At 45.9% G+C, this 19311-nt stretch overlaps 1 protein-coding gene across 1 annotated transcript in view; it reads right to left on the bottom strand.

Annotated features, from left to right (window-relative positions):
* slc49a4 (solute carrier family 49 member 4) overlaps nucleotides 1-18533 on the bottom strand; it is a 68905-nt gene extending 50372 nt beyond the window's left edge. Inside the window, exon 1 of the mRNA XM_072579915.1 lies at nucleotides 18144-18533. Within this exon, the coding sequence (XP_072436016.1) occupies nucleotides 18144-18411 (268 nt within the window). The 5' untranslated portion in view covers nucleotides 18412-18533. The remainder of the gene's footprint in view (nucleotides 1-18143) is intronic.
* Between the last annotated feature and the right edge of the window lie 778 nt (nucleotides 18534-19311).

The following is a 19311-nucleotide window of genomic DNA, read 5'->3' as shown; positions in this document are numbered from 1 at the left end:
TTGTCTGCCCTCTTCGGTGCAGACAAAGGATCCCATAGTCCTACCTTGAAGGATAGCAGTGTTCCCTCTGGTGGCTTAGCCAATGCTTGTCCATTAGCTTACATCGCTGGGAACAGATTTGGATATTTGTGATGTCTGTGGGACCTTGCAATGTGCAAACCAATACTGAATTTCTCTATATTACAGTAACAAAAGTCAATGGGAATTAGAGGCACAAATATGCAGGGATACTGGGGAGACTTGCAGGGAGTAAGGTTGCCATAGTAGGAGGTTTTAACTTTCCTAACAGACTGGGACGGCCAGAGCATTAAGGGCTTAGATGGTGCGGAATTTGTGAAGTGCATTCAGGAAGGTTTCTTCAAGCAGTATATAGAGGGTCCTATTCAGGAAGGGGAAAAACTCTACCTACTCTTGGAAAAAAGGGCGGGACAGGTGATAGACAGTGGGGGAGCACTTTGGAACCAGTGACCAGAGTTTTAAAATTTTAAAATAGTTGTGGAGGGGGATGAAACTGGCCCACGGGTTCAAATTCTAAATTGGGGCAAAGCAAATTTTGATGGAATTAGACAGGAGCTTGCAGGGGTACGCTTCAGGCTCTCTACCTTTATTCCTGATGAAGGGCTTTTGCCCGAAACGTCGATTTTACTGCTCCTCGGATGCTGCCTGAACTGCTGAGTTCTTCCAGCACCACTAATCCAGAATGGAGTAGATTGTTTGCAGGCAAAGGGACCTCTAGCAACTGGGAGGCATTTGTTCAAGGTCGATATGTTCCTGTGAGGGTGAAGAGCAAGGTTGGCAGGAACAGGCAATCCTGGATGACAAGAGATATTGAGGTTTTGACCAGAAAAATAAGTAGGTATGATTCAGGTACAGGCAGCTGGGATCAAGGGAATCCCTGGAGGTATACAGGGAATACAGGGAGTTTATTAAAGGAGGAAATCCGGAGGGTAAAAAGGGAGCATGAGATAGTCCCTGGCTGAGAAGATTAGGGTGAATTCAAAGAGGCTCTTGAAGTATATTAAAGGAAATAGAATATCTAGAGAGAAAATCGGGCCCCTCAAGGACCAAAGTGGACATATATGTGTAGGATTGTAGGAAGTGGGTGAGCTTCTCAATGAAGATTTCTCCTGTGTTTACCATGGAGAAAGACATGAAGACTTGGGAACTTGGCAAAGTTAGTGGAGATATCTTGGGGACAGTCCATATCACAGCAGAGGTGGTGTTAGATATATTAGAATGTATGAAGGTAGACAAATCTCCTGGTCCTGACCAGATACATCAAAGAACAATGCACGAGGCTAAAGAAGAAATTGCAGGGGCCCTGGCTGATATTTTTGCATCATTGGCCATGGGTGAGGTCCTGGAAGACTGGAGGGTAGCGAATGTTGTGCCATGAGTCAAGAATGGCTGCAAATGACTTAACATCAGTGGCAGGTACGTTACCCGAGAAGGTACGGTGCAAAGATATACATGCATTTGGAAAGACGGGGTTTGATTAGTAGTAGTCAGCATGGCTTTGTGAGTGGGAGATCATGCCTCATAAATTTGTTCGAGTTCTTTGAAGAAGTGATCAGGAAAGTTAACAAAGGCGGTAGATGTAGTCAATATGAATTTCACTAAGGCCTTTAATTAAATTCCACATAGAATCCTTACAGCGTGGAAACAGGCCTTTCGGCCCAACAAGTCCACACCGATCCTTGGCAGAGTAGTCCATCCAGACCCATTCGCCTTCATTTAACGCCTGACTAATGCACAGAACCTACACACCCGTGAATACTGTGGACAATTTAGCACGGCCTATTCACCTAGTCTGCACATCTTTGGATTGTGGGAAGAAATTGGAGCACCCGGAGGAAAACCATGCAGACACTGCAAGAACGTGCAAACTCCACACAGAGTCACCTGAGGCTGGAATCAAAACCGGGTCCCTGGCTCTGAGAGGCAGCAGTGCTAACCACTGAGCCACTGTGCTGGGTTATTCCAGAAGGTCAGATCCCATGGAAGCAAGGGTGAGCTGGCAAATTGGAAATAAAATTGGCTTGATGGTAGGAAGCAGAGGGTAATAGTGGAAGGATGCTTGTCAGACTGGACGCCAGTGCTAGGCCCATTACTATTTGTTGTCTATATCAATGATTTGGAACAGAATGTACAAGGCATGTTTAGTAAGTTTGCTGATGACACTAAAATAATCGGTATAGTGGACAGTGAGGAAGGTTATCAGGAATTGCAGGAGGACCTTGATCAGCTGGGAAAGTGGGTAGAGAAATGGCAAACAGAGTTTAATACAGACAAGTGTAAGGTCTTGCATTTTGGAAAATCAAATCAAGGTAGGGCCTTAATAAGTGTAGTGGAACGGAGGGATCTTGGAGTTCAGGTTCACAATTCTCTGAAAGTGGAGTCACAGGTAGACAGGGCAGTCAAGAAGGCTATTGGCACACTGGCCTTCAATCAGGGCATTGAGTATAGATGTGAAGAAGTTATTTTACAGTTGTACAAGACTTTGGTGAGCCCCCACAATATTCTGTTCAGTTTTGGTCACCTTGTTATAGGAAGCATGTTATTAGACTGGAAAGAGTTCAAAAGAAATTTACAAGGATGTTGCCTGCAGTCAATGGTCTGAGTTATAGGGAGAAGTTAGACAAGCTGGGACTTTTTAGAGCATAGGAGACTGAGGGGGGATCTTATCAAGGTGTATAAGATCATGAGGGACACTGATAGCATGAATGCACTCAGTCTTTTTCCCAGGGTAAGGGAATTGAGAACCAGAGGGCATCAGTTGAAGGTTAGAGGGGAAAGAGTAAAAGGGAACCTGAGGGACAACTTTTTTTATACAGAGGGTAGTACACGTATGGAACGAGCTGCCAGAAGTGGTTGATGCAGGTACATGAACATTTAAAAAGCATTTGGCCAAATACATGGGTAGGGAAAATTAGAAGGATATGGGCCAAGCACGGAAATGGGGTTAGCATGGATGGATATTTTGGTCAGCATGGACCAGTACGGGCCTGTCTCCGTGCTGTAGGACTCTGACTCTCTGACAACTGTATTGCTAGAGTGCTTCACCAGCTACATAGCACTTCAAGGCATCCTGTCATTATGCAACCTGCTGTATAAATGCAAGACATAACGTAGCAATGGATGACAATATTCCACTGCCTGAAACAATATATCCCACTGTACACTTTAGGGGAGGCAGTGGCATAGTGGTAAGTCACTGGAATAGTGATCCATAACCCTTCGTAAATGTTCTGGAGACATGCCTTTGAAATGTACAGTGTCAGATGGCAAACTTGAATTCAATAAAAATCTGTATTTAAAAAAACCTAGTCTAATAATGACTAAAAAAGCTACTGTTGATTACCATAAACATCCATCTGGTTCACTAATGCCTTTTATGGAAGAAACTGCCATCCTTACCTGGTCTAGCTTACATATGACTCCACACCCACAGCAATATGGTTGACTCTTAACTGCTCCCTAGACAAATAGGGATGGGCAATAAATACAGGCCTAGCCAGTTGAGCCCACATCCCATGAGTGAAAAAAAATCACGTGTCCCTCATCAGTGGACCAGTTTCACCACTGTCCCGAAATCTTAGCACTGCCATTACATCCCTGACTACCTCGAGTTAGTGATAGGTTATTTAGTACAATGGAGTTATTTCTTTTAATCCCATTGCCTGAGTGAATTGGCGTTGTAATATCAATTAATGACCACTAAAACATCATACTTAGTTAGGGGTTGATTCAGAAAAAAAAATTGGTGAGGAAGTGAAATATTACAAAATAAAGCTTACAGAAATCCAATGAAAGTCACATGAATATTTTGTTGTTAAAAAATTATGCATAAGGCTTGCAGAGATTGGCATGCTACTCCTTATCCCTTGGGCAATCTGTCAGCTTTCCTTTAGGTGCTCTCATGGTTTGCTTATATGGGTAATTGTTTTAAAACAAGAAAGGGAACACAGTTATGCCGTCTCACAAGTGACCCTTTGGGAAAAAAAATGACAAGTATGGATATTTGAAGGAAACACGCGACTTTTAGTATGCAAATTCAGCTGTCACAAACAAAAATTTCTCGTATGCAATTTTAAACAAAATTGCAGAAGTTGAATAAATTTGCTCGCGAAAACAAAATTTACAAAAAAATAAAAACATAACCCTCAATTTTCAATGGAAAACTCAAAGAACCAAAACCAAGAAATACCGACAAGCCCTTGCCCCAACCCCAAATAAAAGTTAAACTCTGAAAGTTCAATTTACATTTTTAAGAGCAAGAGTTCCTGGAAATGAACAAAAGATAGTGTATACTCATCACAGCAAGGTATCACTTGGAGACTAATGGTGAAGCTCAATCTACCCTCATTGCAGCAATGAGGGGGAAATCTCATTGCCTACAAAATTCTAAACAGAACTTGATAGGGTAGATGTACAAAAATGTTCCACATGGCAGAAGAGTCCAGATTTTAAAAAAATAGTGGAATAAGAGCAGACTGAATCTTGCATGGATCTGTCTGATTCTATAATGAGAGATCACAGTAAGAACATAAGGTAAAGTATTTAGGACTGAGATAAGGAGAAATTTCTTCACCCAGAGGGCAGGGAGTCTGTGGAATTCACTGAATTCAAGCAAGGCCAGAATATTGACTAATTTCAAGAAGGAAGCTCTCGGGTTGTATACAGTATTTTGGGCTCGAGGAAAAAGTAGGGGCTGGCTATTGACTGGGACGTTGAGCTACGATCACAACAAATGGTGAAGCAGGCTTGAAAGGCTAAATAGTCTACTCGAGCTCCTATTTTCTATGTCTCGATGAAATATTCCTACCTCTGAGCCAGAGGACAAGTGTTCAAGTCCACCTACTCTCGAGGTGTGTATGAACATCTCTGAATAGGTTGATTATGAACATGTCAAACCCACCCTCAAATCCATCTCCTCCACCCAATAAGGAACACCAGGAAAATATTGTTAATGAGCTTATCGAGCCAGTATGCTTTAAAAACCCTGAAAAGTTCCAGTTTTGGACACAGGAATTAATGCAAAGAAGCACCAGAAGTCTTTTGTAATCTTGAACAGCAAACTGAAGAGTACAGTTAAGAGTTTGCTGAGAGTCAGATATTTTCCTGCTACCACAAGCCTCTGAAGTACTGATATTGTTCAAAGAGCAGCGAGCTGGAATTGCAGACCAGAGGCAGAGAATATCTAGTTTTAGGGCTTCAAACATATCATGCAATTGAAAAAAATGGACTGAACAACATAAGTGCTGGATAATTCAAACAGCATGCAAAATGAAAAAGAGCTAGGTTGAGTATTCTGCCAGTCGGTTTTAAGGAAAAAAGCTCTCAGACTAAATGCCAACCAAACTTGCTCTTCACATTGTACATTGCCAGCATTTGCTCCATTTGAATCAATATCAGAGATTTTTTTTAAACCATTCAGACTGGGCAACACCATGCAACGCATTTAAGATTAGATTCTCTACAATGCGGAAACAGGCCCTTCAGCACAACCAGTCCACACTGACCCTCCGAACAGTAACCCCCCAGATCCATTTCCCGCTGACTAATGCAACTAACATCGTTGGCAATTTAGCATGGCCAATTCACCTGAATTGGGTTACTCTTCGGAGGGGCGGTGTGGACTGGTTGGGCCGAAGGGCCTATTTCCACACTGTAGGGAATCTAATCTTAGATGTGTTGCATGGTGTTGCCCAGCCTGAATGGTTTAAAAAAATCTCAGCTATTAATTCAAATGGAGCAAATGCTGGCAATGGAAACCAGCACATCCATGGATTGTGGGAGGAAACCCACGCAGACACGAGGAGAATGTGCAAACTCCATACATACAGTTGCCCGAGGCCAGAATCGAATCTGGGACCCTGGCACTGTGAGGCAGCAGTGCTAACCACTGTGCCGTCGTGCTGCCACTGCAAAGTATTACATCACTGTCCCTCACAGATGTATACAATACCAGTAAATGATTTTCCTCTGTCCTTGTAAATCGAGAATGCAATGTGACACATATCACAGGACATAAACTTTCTACCCCTCAGGAAACTAAAAGATTATTAGGTACAAAGGCAGAATGCACACAGTGGCATTAGTGGTCTAAAAAAAACATAGCTGCTATTGTGGCCGCCTTACAAAAGATGTCCTGGACAATGTTTACCATGCAGTCATCACAAAAAAATATGATCACTACAATGCTGCTTGTGGCAACCTGCCAGCTCCCTTTCCTGCAATACAACAACTACCCTTCATAAGTCCCTGTTTGAATGCAAAGTACTTTGGGACATGTGATGGCAATAAATCAGTATACTTTGTTTAGGAAAGGGAGAGTGTACTAATTGGATGGGAACAGTGGTGCCCCACAAGAATCTGTTGTTATGCCACAAATATTCACATTTAATAACTATGCCAATGGAAAGCCACAGATCCAAAGTTGCCAATGACAAATGGTACTGTAAACAGTGTAGGTGGTGACAACATTATATTCAGGTATTCGCAAGATGTGAATGGGCAAAGTTCTAGAAAACAGATTTCAATGGAGGGAAGCATGAGGTTGACTTTGAACATTTGAAAAGAGAGAAAAGTGTAATTTCCAAACAGTCTAAGAATAAGGGGCAAGTCATTTATGACTGAGATGAGGAAGAATTTCTTCACACGGACTTGTGAACCTGTGTAATTCTCTCCCACATAAAGCTATTGGGGCCAAGATATATTGAAGAGGAAGCTGGATGTGGCCTTTGCGGCTAAAAGTGTCAAGGGGTATTGAGAGAAAGCAGGAACGGTATACTGAAATTGAACATATTGAATGGTGATGCAGGCTGGAAGGACCGAATGGCCTAGCCCTGCACCTATTTTCTATGCACAAGCTGAAAACAATGGACATCTAAAGTGACTTCAACTCCAGATAGATAAATCATCCAAACGTCATGAACAGGTACAGAAAATGGTTATGGTAATAACAGGATCCTGTGCTTCACATTTAGAGTAGTTGGAACAATGCTCCACAAATCCATGGTTAGACCACAACAGGAATTTTGTGCCTGATTCCAAGCATGACACCTTAAGGGAAACACATAATTGAGTAATTCCAGTGCAGAAGAAAGTGAGGATTGCAGATGCTGGAGCTCAGAGTCGAGAGTGTGTTGCTGGAAAAGCACAGCAGGTCAGGCAGCAGAGGAGCAGGAGAATCAATGTTTCGGGCCTAAGCCCTGATGAAGATTCTTGATGAAGGGCTTATGCCCAAAACATCGATTGCCCTGCTCCTCAGATGCTGCCTGACCTACTGTGTTTTTCCAGCACCACACTCTTGCCCCCGATTCAAGTGTAGATTTACCAGAATGACAAAACCACCAAACATTAAATTACAAGAGGAGATTATAGAAACATGGATTCATTTCTTGGAAGGTTAAAGGGTGATCCATAGAATGAGGAGCAGGAGTAAAAAAAATTCAGCCACTCAAGCCTGCTCTATCATTTCATACGATCATGGCTAATCTCAACTCTGTACCCATTCCACTTTCCTGCCAGCGCTCATTTTAATATTTCTGTCCTGGGCCCACTGAAACATTCCAATAAAGCACAATGCAAGTTCGAGAAACAAGACCTCATTTTTGTTTAGGAATTTTATAACCTCAAGGCCCCTAACTTTAGAAACTGACTACATTAAATCCGTTCTCCATTTTTCTTACATTCTCTCACTTCTGCTTCCCTCCAAACTCTGACTTTGTTCACTTTGATCTTGGTAGTTTTGAGTCCAGTGACCATTCTTCAGACCCTTGTTAATGAAACGTTAACTCTGCTTTCTCTCCACAGATATTGCCAGACCTGCTGAGTGTCTCCAACAATTTCTGATTTTGTTTCAGATTTCCAGTATCCACAGTTCTTTGTTTCATAATAGAAAAATATATCATTGAGCTCCCCGAAACCTCGGGCAGTGATTTCCCCACCTTGGTTATACTAGGCAAACATAAAAATAAAGGGATGCAAGAGTTTAACAACCAATCATCATTTATGCAATTAGAAGGGCAGGCAAATCTCACCCTCTCACACAAGCACTGAAAAGCAATCTGGAGCCAGGCTATGTACCAGCCCTCATCTCACTTACAAGGAAAACAAAATTAAGATAAAAGCCTTGAAATCAATTTGAGAAGTTATTTCCAGAATGCTTAATGTAATTTCCTAAAACCAAATTAAATTTTTCTGCGCTATTTTAACACTGTTGACAAACAGTATAAAATAAACATTGTAAGATAGTGGAGATAGAAATTTGCTAAGAGTTTAAGGGATGCCATGGGTCAGTGCCAAGGTCAAAACTTTAAGATTCTCGCTATTAATTGCAGGCCTCGCCTTTTGGAATGGAGATAGATATAATGTCAATGCATCAGGAAGCGGTGTTTGGTTGTGTAACTCTGTTGAAACCAGCAGAAGAGAACTGGTTGCAGTAGATGATGAGACAACTTTCTCTCAGCTTGGTTCAAGTATCAACATGGCACCATTGGTTAGACATTGAAGTGACAAGGTTCTGCATTTAAGTTCCATTTCAGGAGATGAGCAGAGCCCATGCAAAAATTTTGGGACTGTGCTGGATGAATGTCGCATTGTGTTTCAGATTAAATGCCAGGTTTAACTTCTTTCCAAGCAGATACAATCAATCAGGAGAAAGTGAGGACTGCAGATGCTGGAGACCAGAATTGAAAAGTGTGGTGGTGGAAAAGTGCAGCAGGCCAGGCAGCCTGCTGCGCTTTCCAGCAGATACAATCAATCACCTGACTTGTTCAACAGTAACTTGCATTACTGAGAGTTTCATTCAGGTGTAAAAGCATCACAATGGGCTTCATAAGGGCATTAAGAGCTCAAGAGTACAGGAGCAATGACATTTTACTGCAATTATCTAGAGACTAAAATGGCTTTACTGAGCGCCATTTTAGTCTCTTTATACATTATTTGCCACTAAGGGACAACAAAGGCACACCAAACTAATTCCTGGGATGAAGGGATTGCATCCTGAGCAAAGATTAAATTCTCTGGAGTTCAGAAGAACAAGAAACAATCTTATTCAAACAGAATTTTCTTACAGGAATCAATAAGGTAGATGCAAATGGATGTTTCTGCTGGCTGGGAGTGGCTTAAACCAGGGGAGAAGGTGTTAGATTAAGGACGCCATTTAGGACTAAATTTAGGAGTTATTTCTTCAACCAGGAATGGTGAAACTTTGGAACTCTCTACACCAAAGGACTGCAGAAACAGTGTTTAGCATTGAAACTGATAGATTTTTCCATTTTAAAAACATCAAGGGATTCAGGGAGGGTACAAGTAAAGATGCTGAAACAGAAGATCAGCCAATGATGAATTCAGCTTCAATAGCTGCATGACGTACTCCTATTCCATACATGCTAATGTGTCTGACGGCTTGGTCAAAGTATTAAGTTTTAAGGATTTTGTTCGAAGAGAACAAGGGCAGTAGAGAGGAATAAACTTGGGGAGAAAATTCCAGCAAGACAGACATCAGCAGCTAAATTGTAGCCACAACTGGGAGAGCAAATGAAAATTGGGTATGAAGAGGAGGCCAAAACTGGAAGAGCACCAAAGTCAGAGAGCTTCAGGACTGGAGAAATTGACAGAGACAAAAAGACAAGATCCCTTTGTGTCTTACTTGCTAATCATTCAAGTCACTGCATATATTCAACCTTGATTGCATGGTTGTCAATGCTGCATGTTGCCATTAGAAAAGCCACTGTCTTTAAGCTAATGTACTATATTTTTCAAGCACATACCTCATGCAATAAAAGCATGTTTGATTGAGTGCAAACTTGAAATGTATGAACACATTGATGCAGAAATGCTAACTTCATTCAGCCACCATAGTTTTGTTTTATTTTAAAAGTGGTTCAAACTCTCAAATACTTCCATTTACTCTCTCATTAGCAAGAGGAAATTGGCATGTGCTAATCTCACCCTGTGGCTTGGCATCAAAACCTTTTACAATAATCTCTTCCATGATGTTAAAAATCACACAACACCAGTTTATAGTTCAACACGTTTATTTGAAAGCACTAGCTATTGGAGCTAGTGCTTCCAAATAGACCTGTGGGGCTATAACCTGGTGTTGTGTGATTTTTAACTTTGTCTACCCCAGTCCAAATCATCTTTCCCATGAAGTGCCTTAGCGCATTTAACTAAGCTAAAGATGCTACATAACTGTCAGTTGTTATGTTTATGACAGTGGAAACACAATCCACAAGTAAAAGCCAGCTTTGTAACAGGGGTTTACCAGCCTCAAAAACTGAGCTACACTGCAGCTCAACAGCACGTGATAACCAGTCTCTGGATGGAGCTCGTCAAATGAAACCAAGGTTCCTAAAATGATAATGTGTGACTACAAACAAACAACTGTGGGATGTCTAATCACAATGTAATGAGTCATGCACGAACTGCTGTGTAGTAATTTTTAATGGATATAAACTTTGTCCTCCAGTTCCTATTCAAACAAAGCATTTATTTTTTATTTTGCTTGCATTAACATATTTTGTGTTAAGTAAAGCAGAGGTAACAAACTACTCCAAAATGAAGCACCAGCTCAATAATGTGTAAAATACAGTGATTTGTTTTTTTTTGGGATGGGGAATGTTTATTGAAAAATTTGTATAAAACGAGCATTTACCACTGTGTTCTTTTTTTTAAAAACAGATTTGTATAAGAAGGGCCATTTGTAAAATCACAAGCCTAGTTGTCAGAAGACTGCACTTTCCACAGAGATGCTTCAAACAAACATGCTTTATTACATAGAAAGTTCTCAACATTGGTGCAAAGGAGCAAAGTTAACGCTTTGGGTAAAGGATCTTTCATCAAAGCTATAAAAGTTAAGGGACAACATAAGTTTTAAGTAATTACAGAGCTTGGTGGTGGTGGCTGGGCAGATGGGTGGGGGGAGTTGATGGTAGTAGGCCAAAAGTTAATTAATAAAAGGTGGATGCAGATGAGCTGTAAAAGCTAAACAAAGAATAAATCAAATGCCATTTGAATCTCAACCCAGGGTTCAACTCCAATTGCGAGATGCGTCCTCCAATTCCTCACATGTGCATTCTTATTCTTTATCCTCTTCCCCAGAATTACAACAAGACTCCCCTTGCGATGGGTAAGTCATTGCTGCGGATCAATGCTGAAGTCTTAATTTTCTTTTTCCCCATGATGTATAGAAATGACTCGGAAGAAGAGACCAAAGATACAGTTAAATTTGATGACAGAAAGACAGGTAGCAAAGTAATTATAAAATGGACATATGGAGGCTGCAAAGGGTTATAAATAGGTTAATCAAAGATCTTCCAAAAGGAGGATGTGCAGAAAATGAGAAACTGTTTATTTTGGCAGGAAGAATAAAAACAACTATTTCCTGAACAGTGAGAGATTGCAGAGCTCAGATCCAGAGGGAGCTCACTGTCTTATTGCATCAAAGGTACAGCAAGAATTTAGCAAAGCTAATAGAACGTTATCATTTATCACAATGAGAAATAAATCCAGGGAGTCCAGTACCAGGAGTCACAGTCTCAGCATACAGGATAGGAGCAGGGTTCTGAGTTGAATGATCAGTCATGATCCTATTAAATGTGACTCGAATGACTTACTCCTTCTATTTTCTATGTTTCTCTGCCTCAAAATCAGAGATTCCACTTTTATTGCCCCTTGGGGACAAGGGTTCCAGTCACTTCTAACTGTTCGTGGAGTGGCAAAATTCTCCTCAGCTCTATCTGAAGGGTGACCCCTTATTTTTAAAACAGTGACCCTTAATTCTAGAACATAGAAAAGTACAGCACAGAACAGGCCCTTTGGCCCACGATGTTGTGCCCCGATTTAACCTGAATGTAAAATATAGTAACTTAAGCTACACACCCCTCAACTCACTGCTATCACTGCTCACTGCAGAAGGAATAAGCCATTCGAGTCTGCTTCACATTCAATAGGATCATGACTGATCATTCAGCTCAGAACCCTGCTCCTGGTTTCTGCCCACACTCTGTGATCCCTTCAGCATGAAGAACTATATTGGAGTCCTTCTTGAAGACATTCAATGTTTTGGCCTCAATAGCCTTCTGCAGCAGAGAATCCCACAGGCTCACCATTCTCTGGGAGTAGACATTCCTCTTTATCTCAGTCCTATTCAGCCTATCCTGTATGATTAGACTGTGCCTACTGGTACTGGACTCCCTGATCAATGGGAACATCCTTCCTATGTAATCTTCTGTTGACTATACGTAATCCTGTTAAAATTTTCTAAGTTTCAATGAGGTCCCTTCTCATTCTTCTGAATGCCAATGAATGTAGTCTTAACCAATCCAGTCTCGTTTAACATCAGTCTTGCCATCCCAGGAATTGGCCTGGTAAACCTTTGTTGCACTCCCTCCACACCAGAATCTTTCTCAGATAAGGAGACCAGTACTCCAAGATGTGGTCTTATCAAAGATATGTACAATTGCAACAAGTTGCTACTGTACTTGAATTTCCTTGCTACAAAGGCCAACATACTATTTGCCTTCTTCACTGCCTGCTGCAATTGCATAGGCAGAAGTGAGTGCTGCAGATGCTGGAGATCAGAGTCAAGATTAGAGTGGTGCTAGTAAAGCACAGGACAGGCAGCATCCAAGGAGCAGGAAAATCAACGTTTTGGGCAAAAGTCCTTCATCACGACTGCTGCAATTGCATGTTTACTTTCAGTGACTTTCAGGTCATATTGCACTTCCCACTTTCCCAATCTATCATTCAGATAATAATCTGCCTTCCAGTTTTTGCGACCAAAGTGGAGAGGAAAATATACTTAGTAAAGGGCTTTAAAAAAATGAGAACAGTAAGCAGATCAGTCACGATATTACCAAAAGGCAAAGAAGTTAAAGGAGCCAAGTGGCTTGCTCCTGTTCCCCAATGTCCATATGTCAGTTTCGACAGCAGAAATTCCTATCAGCACAGCATTCATTTCCTCCCTCCCCCACCATCCCAGTTCCTAGAAACGGATATTATACTTTCCTTTTCAATTTAAGAGCAACTCCTTCTGTTTGTACAGACTGCGCCATCTCATACTCACTGTAGTGACTGTAATGAGGTCAGACAGGTGAACCTCAATATGAATTGGGGTTGTTAACCTGTCCAAACAGGGAGCCCTGGGCTGTCAGATATAAACAGGAGTGTCAGAAGTTCTGTCGACTCAGAGCTGGCTCTGAGGAAGCTAGGTCACTGTCAATGACATTCCACACGTAAATAAAGGGTGACTTGCTAATAGGGTACTGGCCACTGTGGAGTATTTCACTCACGGTGACATGCAAGATAGGATTTACACCTGAACCACTCTAGTAGAAAGCTTTACAAAAGGAGCAACAATGTGTATTCATTTCCGTGCAATGTACTCAGGAAAGCATGCAGAGACATGTTACAGGGCTGTTAACAAAACCTGACACTGAGCCAGACAACAGGAAATTGAGACAAATGATGAAAAGATTGGTCAAACAAATATGCTTGAAGAAGCATCTTAAAGAGCCATGATTTGGAGGCGCCGATGTTGCACAGGGGTGTACAAAGTTAAAAATCACACAACATCGGGTTATAGTCCAACAGGTTTAATTGGAAGCATTAGCTTTCGGAGCGTTGCTCTTTTGTCAGGTGATGACAACCACCTGATGAAGGAGCAGCACTCCGACAGCTAGTGCTTCCAATTAAACCTGTTGGACAATAACCTGGTGTTGTGAGATTTTCATCTTAAAGAGAGGAGTGTGGTTTTGATATGGTATTCCTGAGATTAAGACCAAGGCAGCTAAAAAGCACAGTAACCAGCCAGCAATTCAAAATAGCAAGAGACCAGATTTGGAGCAGCCCATACCTAAGCATTATTGTGCTTGTGGAATCTATGAACAAGGATAAGAAATACAAAATCAATGAAAGGGGATCCAATGCAAGTCAGAACGCCCAGAGTGACGAGCAAAGAGGGCCCAGTGCAAGCTGATGTGGAAAGCAGAGTTTTGGAATAAGCTCATGTTTACAAAGGGTGGAAGATGTTTACCAGGATGAAAATGTTTGCAATCGTGTTAAAGACCCATTCCAAATATACAACACGCATCAGCTGCATAACAACTCCAAGAAGTCACACAAGTCTTCACACACAACATTACACATGAACTGGCAACGCCTGCTGCTTTGGTTTATAATGCTCCCTCTCTGAACTTTCTGCAAGACAAGGCTGCCAGAGTAAGGACCCAGCAACCCAGACTTTTGTATAGAAATGACTGACAAAGATAACCTCGCTTTTGCTATCTTATTATGCTCAAAACCCATGAATGCAGCTGGCAGATTTTTTTTTTGGGGGGTGGTGTTGCAGTTCATTTTCACAATTAATTCACATATTACAAATGCAGCAACTGCTACACAACTCAATTATAAAAACTATTAATTTCTATAGCACCTACCATGGCCCAAAAACACTTAAACTTTATAGGCAGTGAAATACTTTTGAAGCATAGCCCCTGTTATGCAATAGCAAAGACAACAGTCAATGTACATACAATAAACTTCCACAAATCGCAATATGGTAAATGTCCAGGTGACCTGTTATAAGTGTTGCTGATTGAGGAGGAAATATTGATCGGAATTCTGTGAAGGCAAAGTGTCCTTCAAATCCATACACAATATCCATCTACTGCTGTCTCACCTCAAGCTCTCAAGCTCCCATTCTCCATCCCTCCAACCAAACATGAACTATAATTCCCCACACAACCTTACCTCTTGACTGATCATACTAATTCTGCCAATACCCCCCATGTCTATCTCAAATTAAGACTCCTTTCTCACCCTTCCCCAGGAATTAACCCCCTTGTGCAAACCCCACTCATTCCACCATGCATTTCCTCCTTCCCTCCATATGCCAGATTTCTCACTTCTTTCCCCTCACTCCTCCAAACTATCTTCTCTTCCCAAGTTTCTCTCTCCCCACCCACCCTTGGGGAGAGGCAACATGGTGACTGAGTGGTGGGTCTGCTGCCAAACCGCACCAGGGACCTGGGTTTGATTCCACCCTCGACCAACTGTCTGTGGAGTTTGCCAATTTTCTCCCACGTCTGCATAGGTTTTCACTGGGTGCTCCAGGTTCCTATCAGTCTAAAGATATGAAGTCAGGTGGATGACCATGCTTGAATTGCGCATAATGTCCAGGGACGTGCAGGCTAGATGGATTAGCCATGGGAAATGCAGGGTTACAGGATATGGTAGGGAAATGAATCTGGGTGGAATGCTCTTTTGTGTATCAGTGCAGACACAATGGGCCAAATGGCTTCTTCCGTACTATAGGGATTCTAAAATTCTAATATTGTCATCACCCATCAGTCCCCCTTCCCACCTCCCTCACTTTCTATTATTCGCCTCTATCTTACTTCCCTCTACATATCCCCCAGCCACTTTGTATATTCCCTCTGTACACCATAGAACATAAAACAATACAGCGCAGAACAGGCCTTTCAGCCCTCAATGTTGCGCCGACTTGTGAACTATTCTCAGCTCGTCCCCCTACACTATTCCAAAATCATCCATGTGCTTATCTAAGGATAGTTTAAATCTCCCTAATGTGGCTGAGTTGACTACATTAGCAGGTAGTGCATTCCATGCCCTTACCACACTCTGTGTAAAGAACCTGTCTCTGACATCTGTCTTAAATCTATCACCCCTCAATTTGTAGTTATGCCCTCTCGTACAAGGTGATGTCATCATCCTAGGAAAAAGTATTTCACTGTCCACCCTATCTAATCCTCTGATCATCTTGTATGTCAAGATCGAAACTCCCCTTAGCCTTCTTTCCAATGAGAACAGACCCAAGTCTCTCAGCCTTTCCTCATAAGACCTTCGCTCCAGAACAGGCAACATCCTGGTAAATCTGCTCTGCACCTTTTCCAATGCCTACACATCCTTCCCGACATCCCCCCACCCCTCGGCGCACACTCCTTCCCTCCACCTCCCGACCCCTCGGCGCACACTCCTTCCCTCCACCTCCCGACCCCTCGGCGCACACTCCTTCCCTCCACCTCCCGACCCCTCGGCGCACACTCCTTCCCTCCACCTCCCGACCCCTCGGCGCACACGCCTTCCCTCCACCTCCCGACCCCTCGGCGCACACGCCTTCCCTCCACCTCCCGACCCCTCGGCGCACACTCCTTCCCTCCACCTCCCGACCCCTCGGCGCACACTCCTTCCCTCCACCTCCCGACCCCTCGGCGCACACTCCTTCCCTCCACCTCCCGACCCCTCGGCGCACACGCCTTCCCTCCACCTCCCGACCCCTCGGCGCACACGCCTTCCCTCCACCTCCCGACCCCTCGGCGCACACGCCTTCCCTCCACCTCCCGACCCCTCGGCGCACACGCCTTCCCTCCACCTCCCGACCCCTCGGCGCACACGCCTTCCCTCCACCTCCCGACCCCTCGGCGCACACGCCTTCCCTCCACCTCCCGACCCCTCGGCGCACACGCCTTCCCTCCACCTCCCGACCCCTCGGCGCACACGCCTTCCCTCCACCTCCCGACCCCTCGGCGCACACGCCTTCCCTCCACCTCCCGACCCCTCGGCGCACACGCCTTCCCTCCACCTCCCGACCCCTCGGCGCACACTCCTTCCCTCCACCTCCCGACCCCTCGGCGCACACTCCTTCCCTCCACCTCCCGACCCCTCGGCGCACACTCCTTCCCTCCACCTCCCGACCCCTCGGCGCACACTCCTTCCCTCCACCTCCCGACCCCTCGGCGCACACTCCTTCCCTCCACCTCCCGACCCCTCGGCGCACACTCCTTCCCTCCACCTCCCGACCCCTCGGCGCACACTCCTTCCCTCCACCTCCCGACCCCTCGGCGCACACTCCTTCCCTCCACCTCCCGACCCCTCGGCGCACACTCCTTCCCTCCACCTCCCGACCCCTCGGCGCACACTCCTTCCCTCCACCTCCCGACCCCTCGGCGCACACTCCTTCCCTCCACCTCCCGACCCCTCGGCGCACACTCCTTCCCTCCACCTCCCGACCCCTCGGCGCACACTCCTTCCCTCCACCTCCCGACCCCTCGGCGCACACTCCTTCCCTCCACCTCCCGACCCCTCGGCGCACACTCCTTCCCTCCACCTCCCGACCCCTCGGCGCACACTCCTTCCCTCCACCTCCCGACCCCTCGGCGCACACTCCTTCCCTCCACCTCCCGACCCCTCGGCGCACACTCCTTCCCTCCACCTCCCGACCCCTCGGCGCACACTCCTTCCCTCCACCTCCCGACCCCTCGGCGCACACTCCTTCCCTCCACCTCCCGACCCCTCGGCGCACACTCCTTCCCTCCACCTCCCGACCCCTCGGCGCACACTCCTTCCCTCCACCTCCCGACCCCTCGGCGCACACTCCTTCCCTCCACCTCCCGACCCCTCGGCGCACACTCCTTCCCTCCACCTCCCGACCCCTCGGCGCACACTCCTTCCCTCCACCTCCCGACCCCTCGGCGCACACTCCTTCCCTCCACCTCCCGACCCCTCGGCGCACACTCCTTCCCTCCACCTCCCGACCCCTCGGCGCACACTCCTTCCCTCCACCTCCCGACCCCTCGGCGCACACTCCTTCCCTCCACCTCCCGACCCCTCGGCGCACACTCCTTCCCTCCACCTCCCGACCCCTCGGCGCACACTCCTTCCCTCCACCTCCCGACCCCTCGGCGCACACTCCTTCCCTCCACCTCCCGACCCCTCGGCGCACACTCCTTCCCTCCATCTCCCTACCCCTCCGTACCCTCCTTCCGTACATCCCCCTACCCCTCTGTACCCTCCTTCCGTACATCCCCCTACCCCTCTGTACCCTCCTTCCGTACATCCCCCTACCCCTCTGTACCCTCCTTCCGTACATCCCCCTACCCCTCTGTACCCTCCTTCCGTACATCCCCCTACCCCTATCTATATCCCCCACCCCCTCTCTTACCACATCTCTCCTACCCCTCTGTATAGCCCCCACCTCCTCCCTTCTACCCCCTGTACACCCCGTCTTCTCCCACCCGCATATACACGCCGTATATCACCCCTCCTCTCCCCCAGGACCTCTGAATACCCCACCCCCCTCTGAGTAGACCCTCCCTCTTTCCCCCCCTCACCTTTCTTGTCCATCAGCCACATAAAGATGAAGCAGGGCAGGAAGCCGATGGGGCCCCACAGCACCAGCAGCGTGATGTCCAGGGTGCTGAATCCCAGAGCCTGCTTGGCTGAGTTCTGGATGGGGCCCCACGAGTTCCACAGGAGGCCCTGCAGGAACCCCAGCGCCGAGAAGGCGGCCAGGATGAGCCAGCGGCGCCGGTACAGGCGGCTTCCAACAGGAGCCGGGCCCAGCAGCGGCTGGCCTTCCTCCTGCTGGGCGGCCCACATCCCCCGCCCCGGTGAGCCGACCGTTTGCAGCCCGGCCCCCCGCTCCCAAATCAAAACAAGGTGCCGGCAACAAACCGGACTCCCGCTGCTCCCCCTCCGACGTCGTGACGTCACCCGCGCCCTGATCCCGACGTCGTCTCTCAATCCGCGCTCGATTGCGACGCAAATGGCGTCATCAAGGCACGTGCTACGGTCCCTCGACGTCACCCTCGCTCTGTCTCTCACGTGATCGCGTCACTTGCTCGGGTCGGGAGTGCAGAGCAGTGCGCGTGCGCGCCGCTCTCCCACCCTCCAAGACCCTTGCTGGAGTCACGTGCACCTGTCGTCGGACCCCATTGACGACCCAGAGGCGCGGGTTCAAAACACACCATGGACCCCCGGGGTTTGTTTTAAAATTTCAACTCATTAAACCTAGCATCATGGGAGAGTCTGGGACCAGAGAGCATTGTCTCAGAGTACTGGAGGGCCAAATTAAGAGAGAGATGAAGAGGAATTAATTGCTCTCTCACAGGGTTGTGAATCTTTAGAACTCATTACCACTGGTAGTTGTGGGTATGCAGGAGGCTGGAAGAACACAACAAACCAGGCTGCATCAAGGGGGGTGGAGCAGTCAATGTTACAGCTGTAATCCTTTTTCAGGACCCATCTCCACCTTCTGATGCAGCCTGGCTTGCTGTGTTCTTCCAACCTCCTCCTTGTCTATCTTGGATTCTAGCATCTGCAGCCTTTTAGGGGTTGTGGGGAAAGAGTCTTTGAGTGTATATAACGCTGAGATAGATGCCTGATCAGTCAAGGAATTAAGAGTTACGCAGAAAGGGCTGTAGAATGGACATGAGGAATGTCAGATCAGCCATGATCCTACTGAATAGCGGTGAAGGCCCAAGGGTGTGAGAGGTCTAC

The sequence above is a fragment of the Chiloscyllium punctatum genome, chromosome 10 (genome assembly GCF_047496795.1).
Source record: "Chiloscyllium punctatum isolate Juve2018m chromosome 10, sChiPun1.3, whole genome shotgun sequence".
Lineage (NCBI taxonomy): Eukaryota > Metazoa > Chordata > Chondrichthyes > Orectolobiformes > Hemiscylliidae > Chiloscyllium > Chiloscyllium punctatum.
This window is presented reverse-complemented; position numbering and strand designations above follow the sequence as displayed.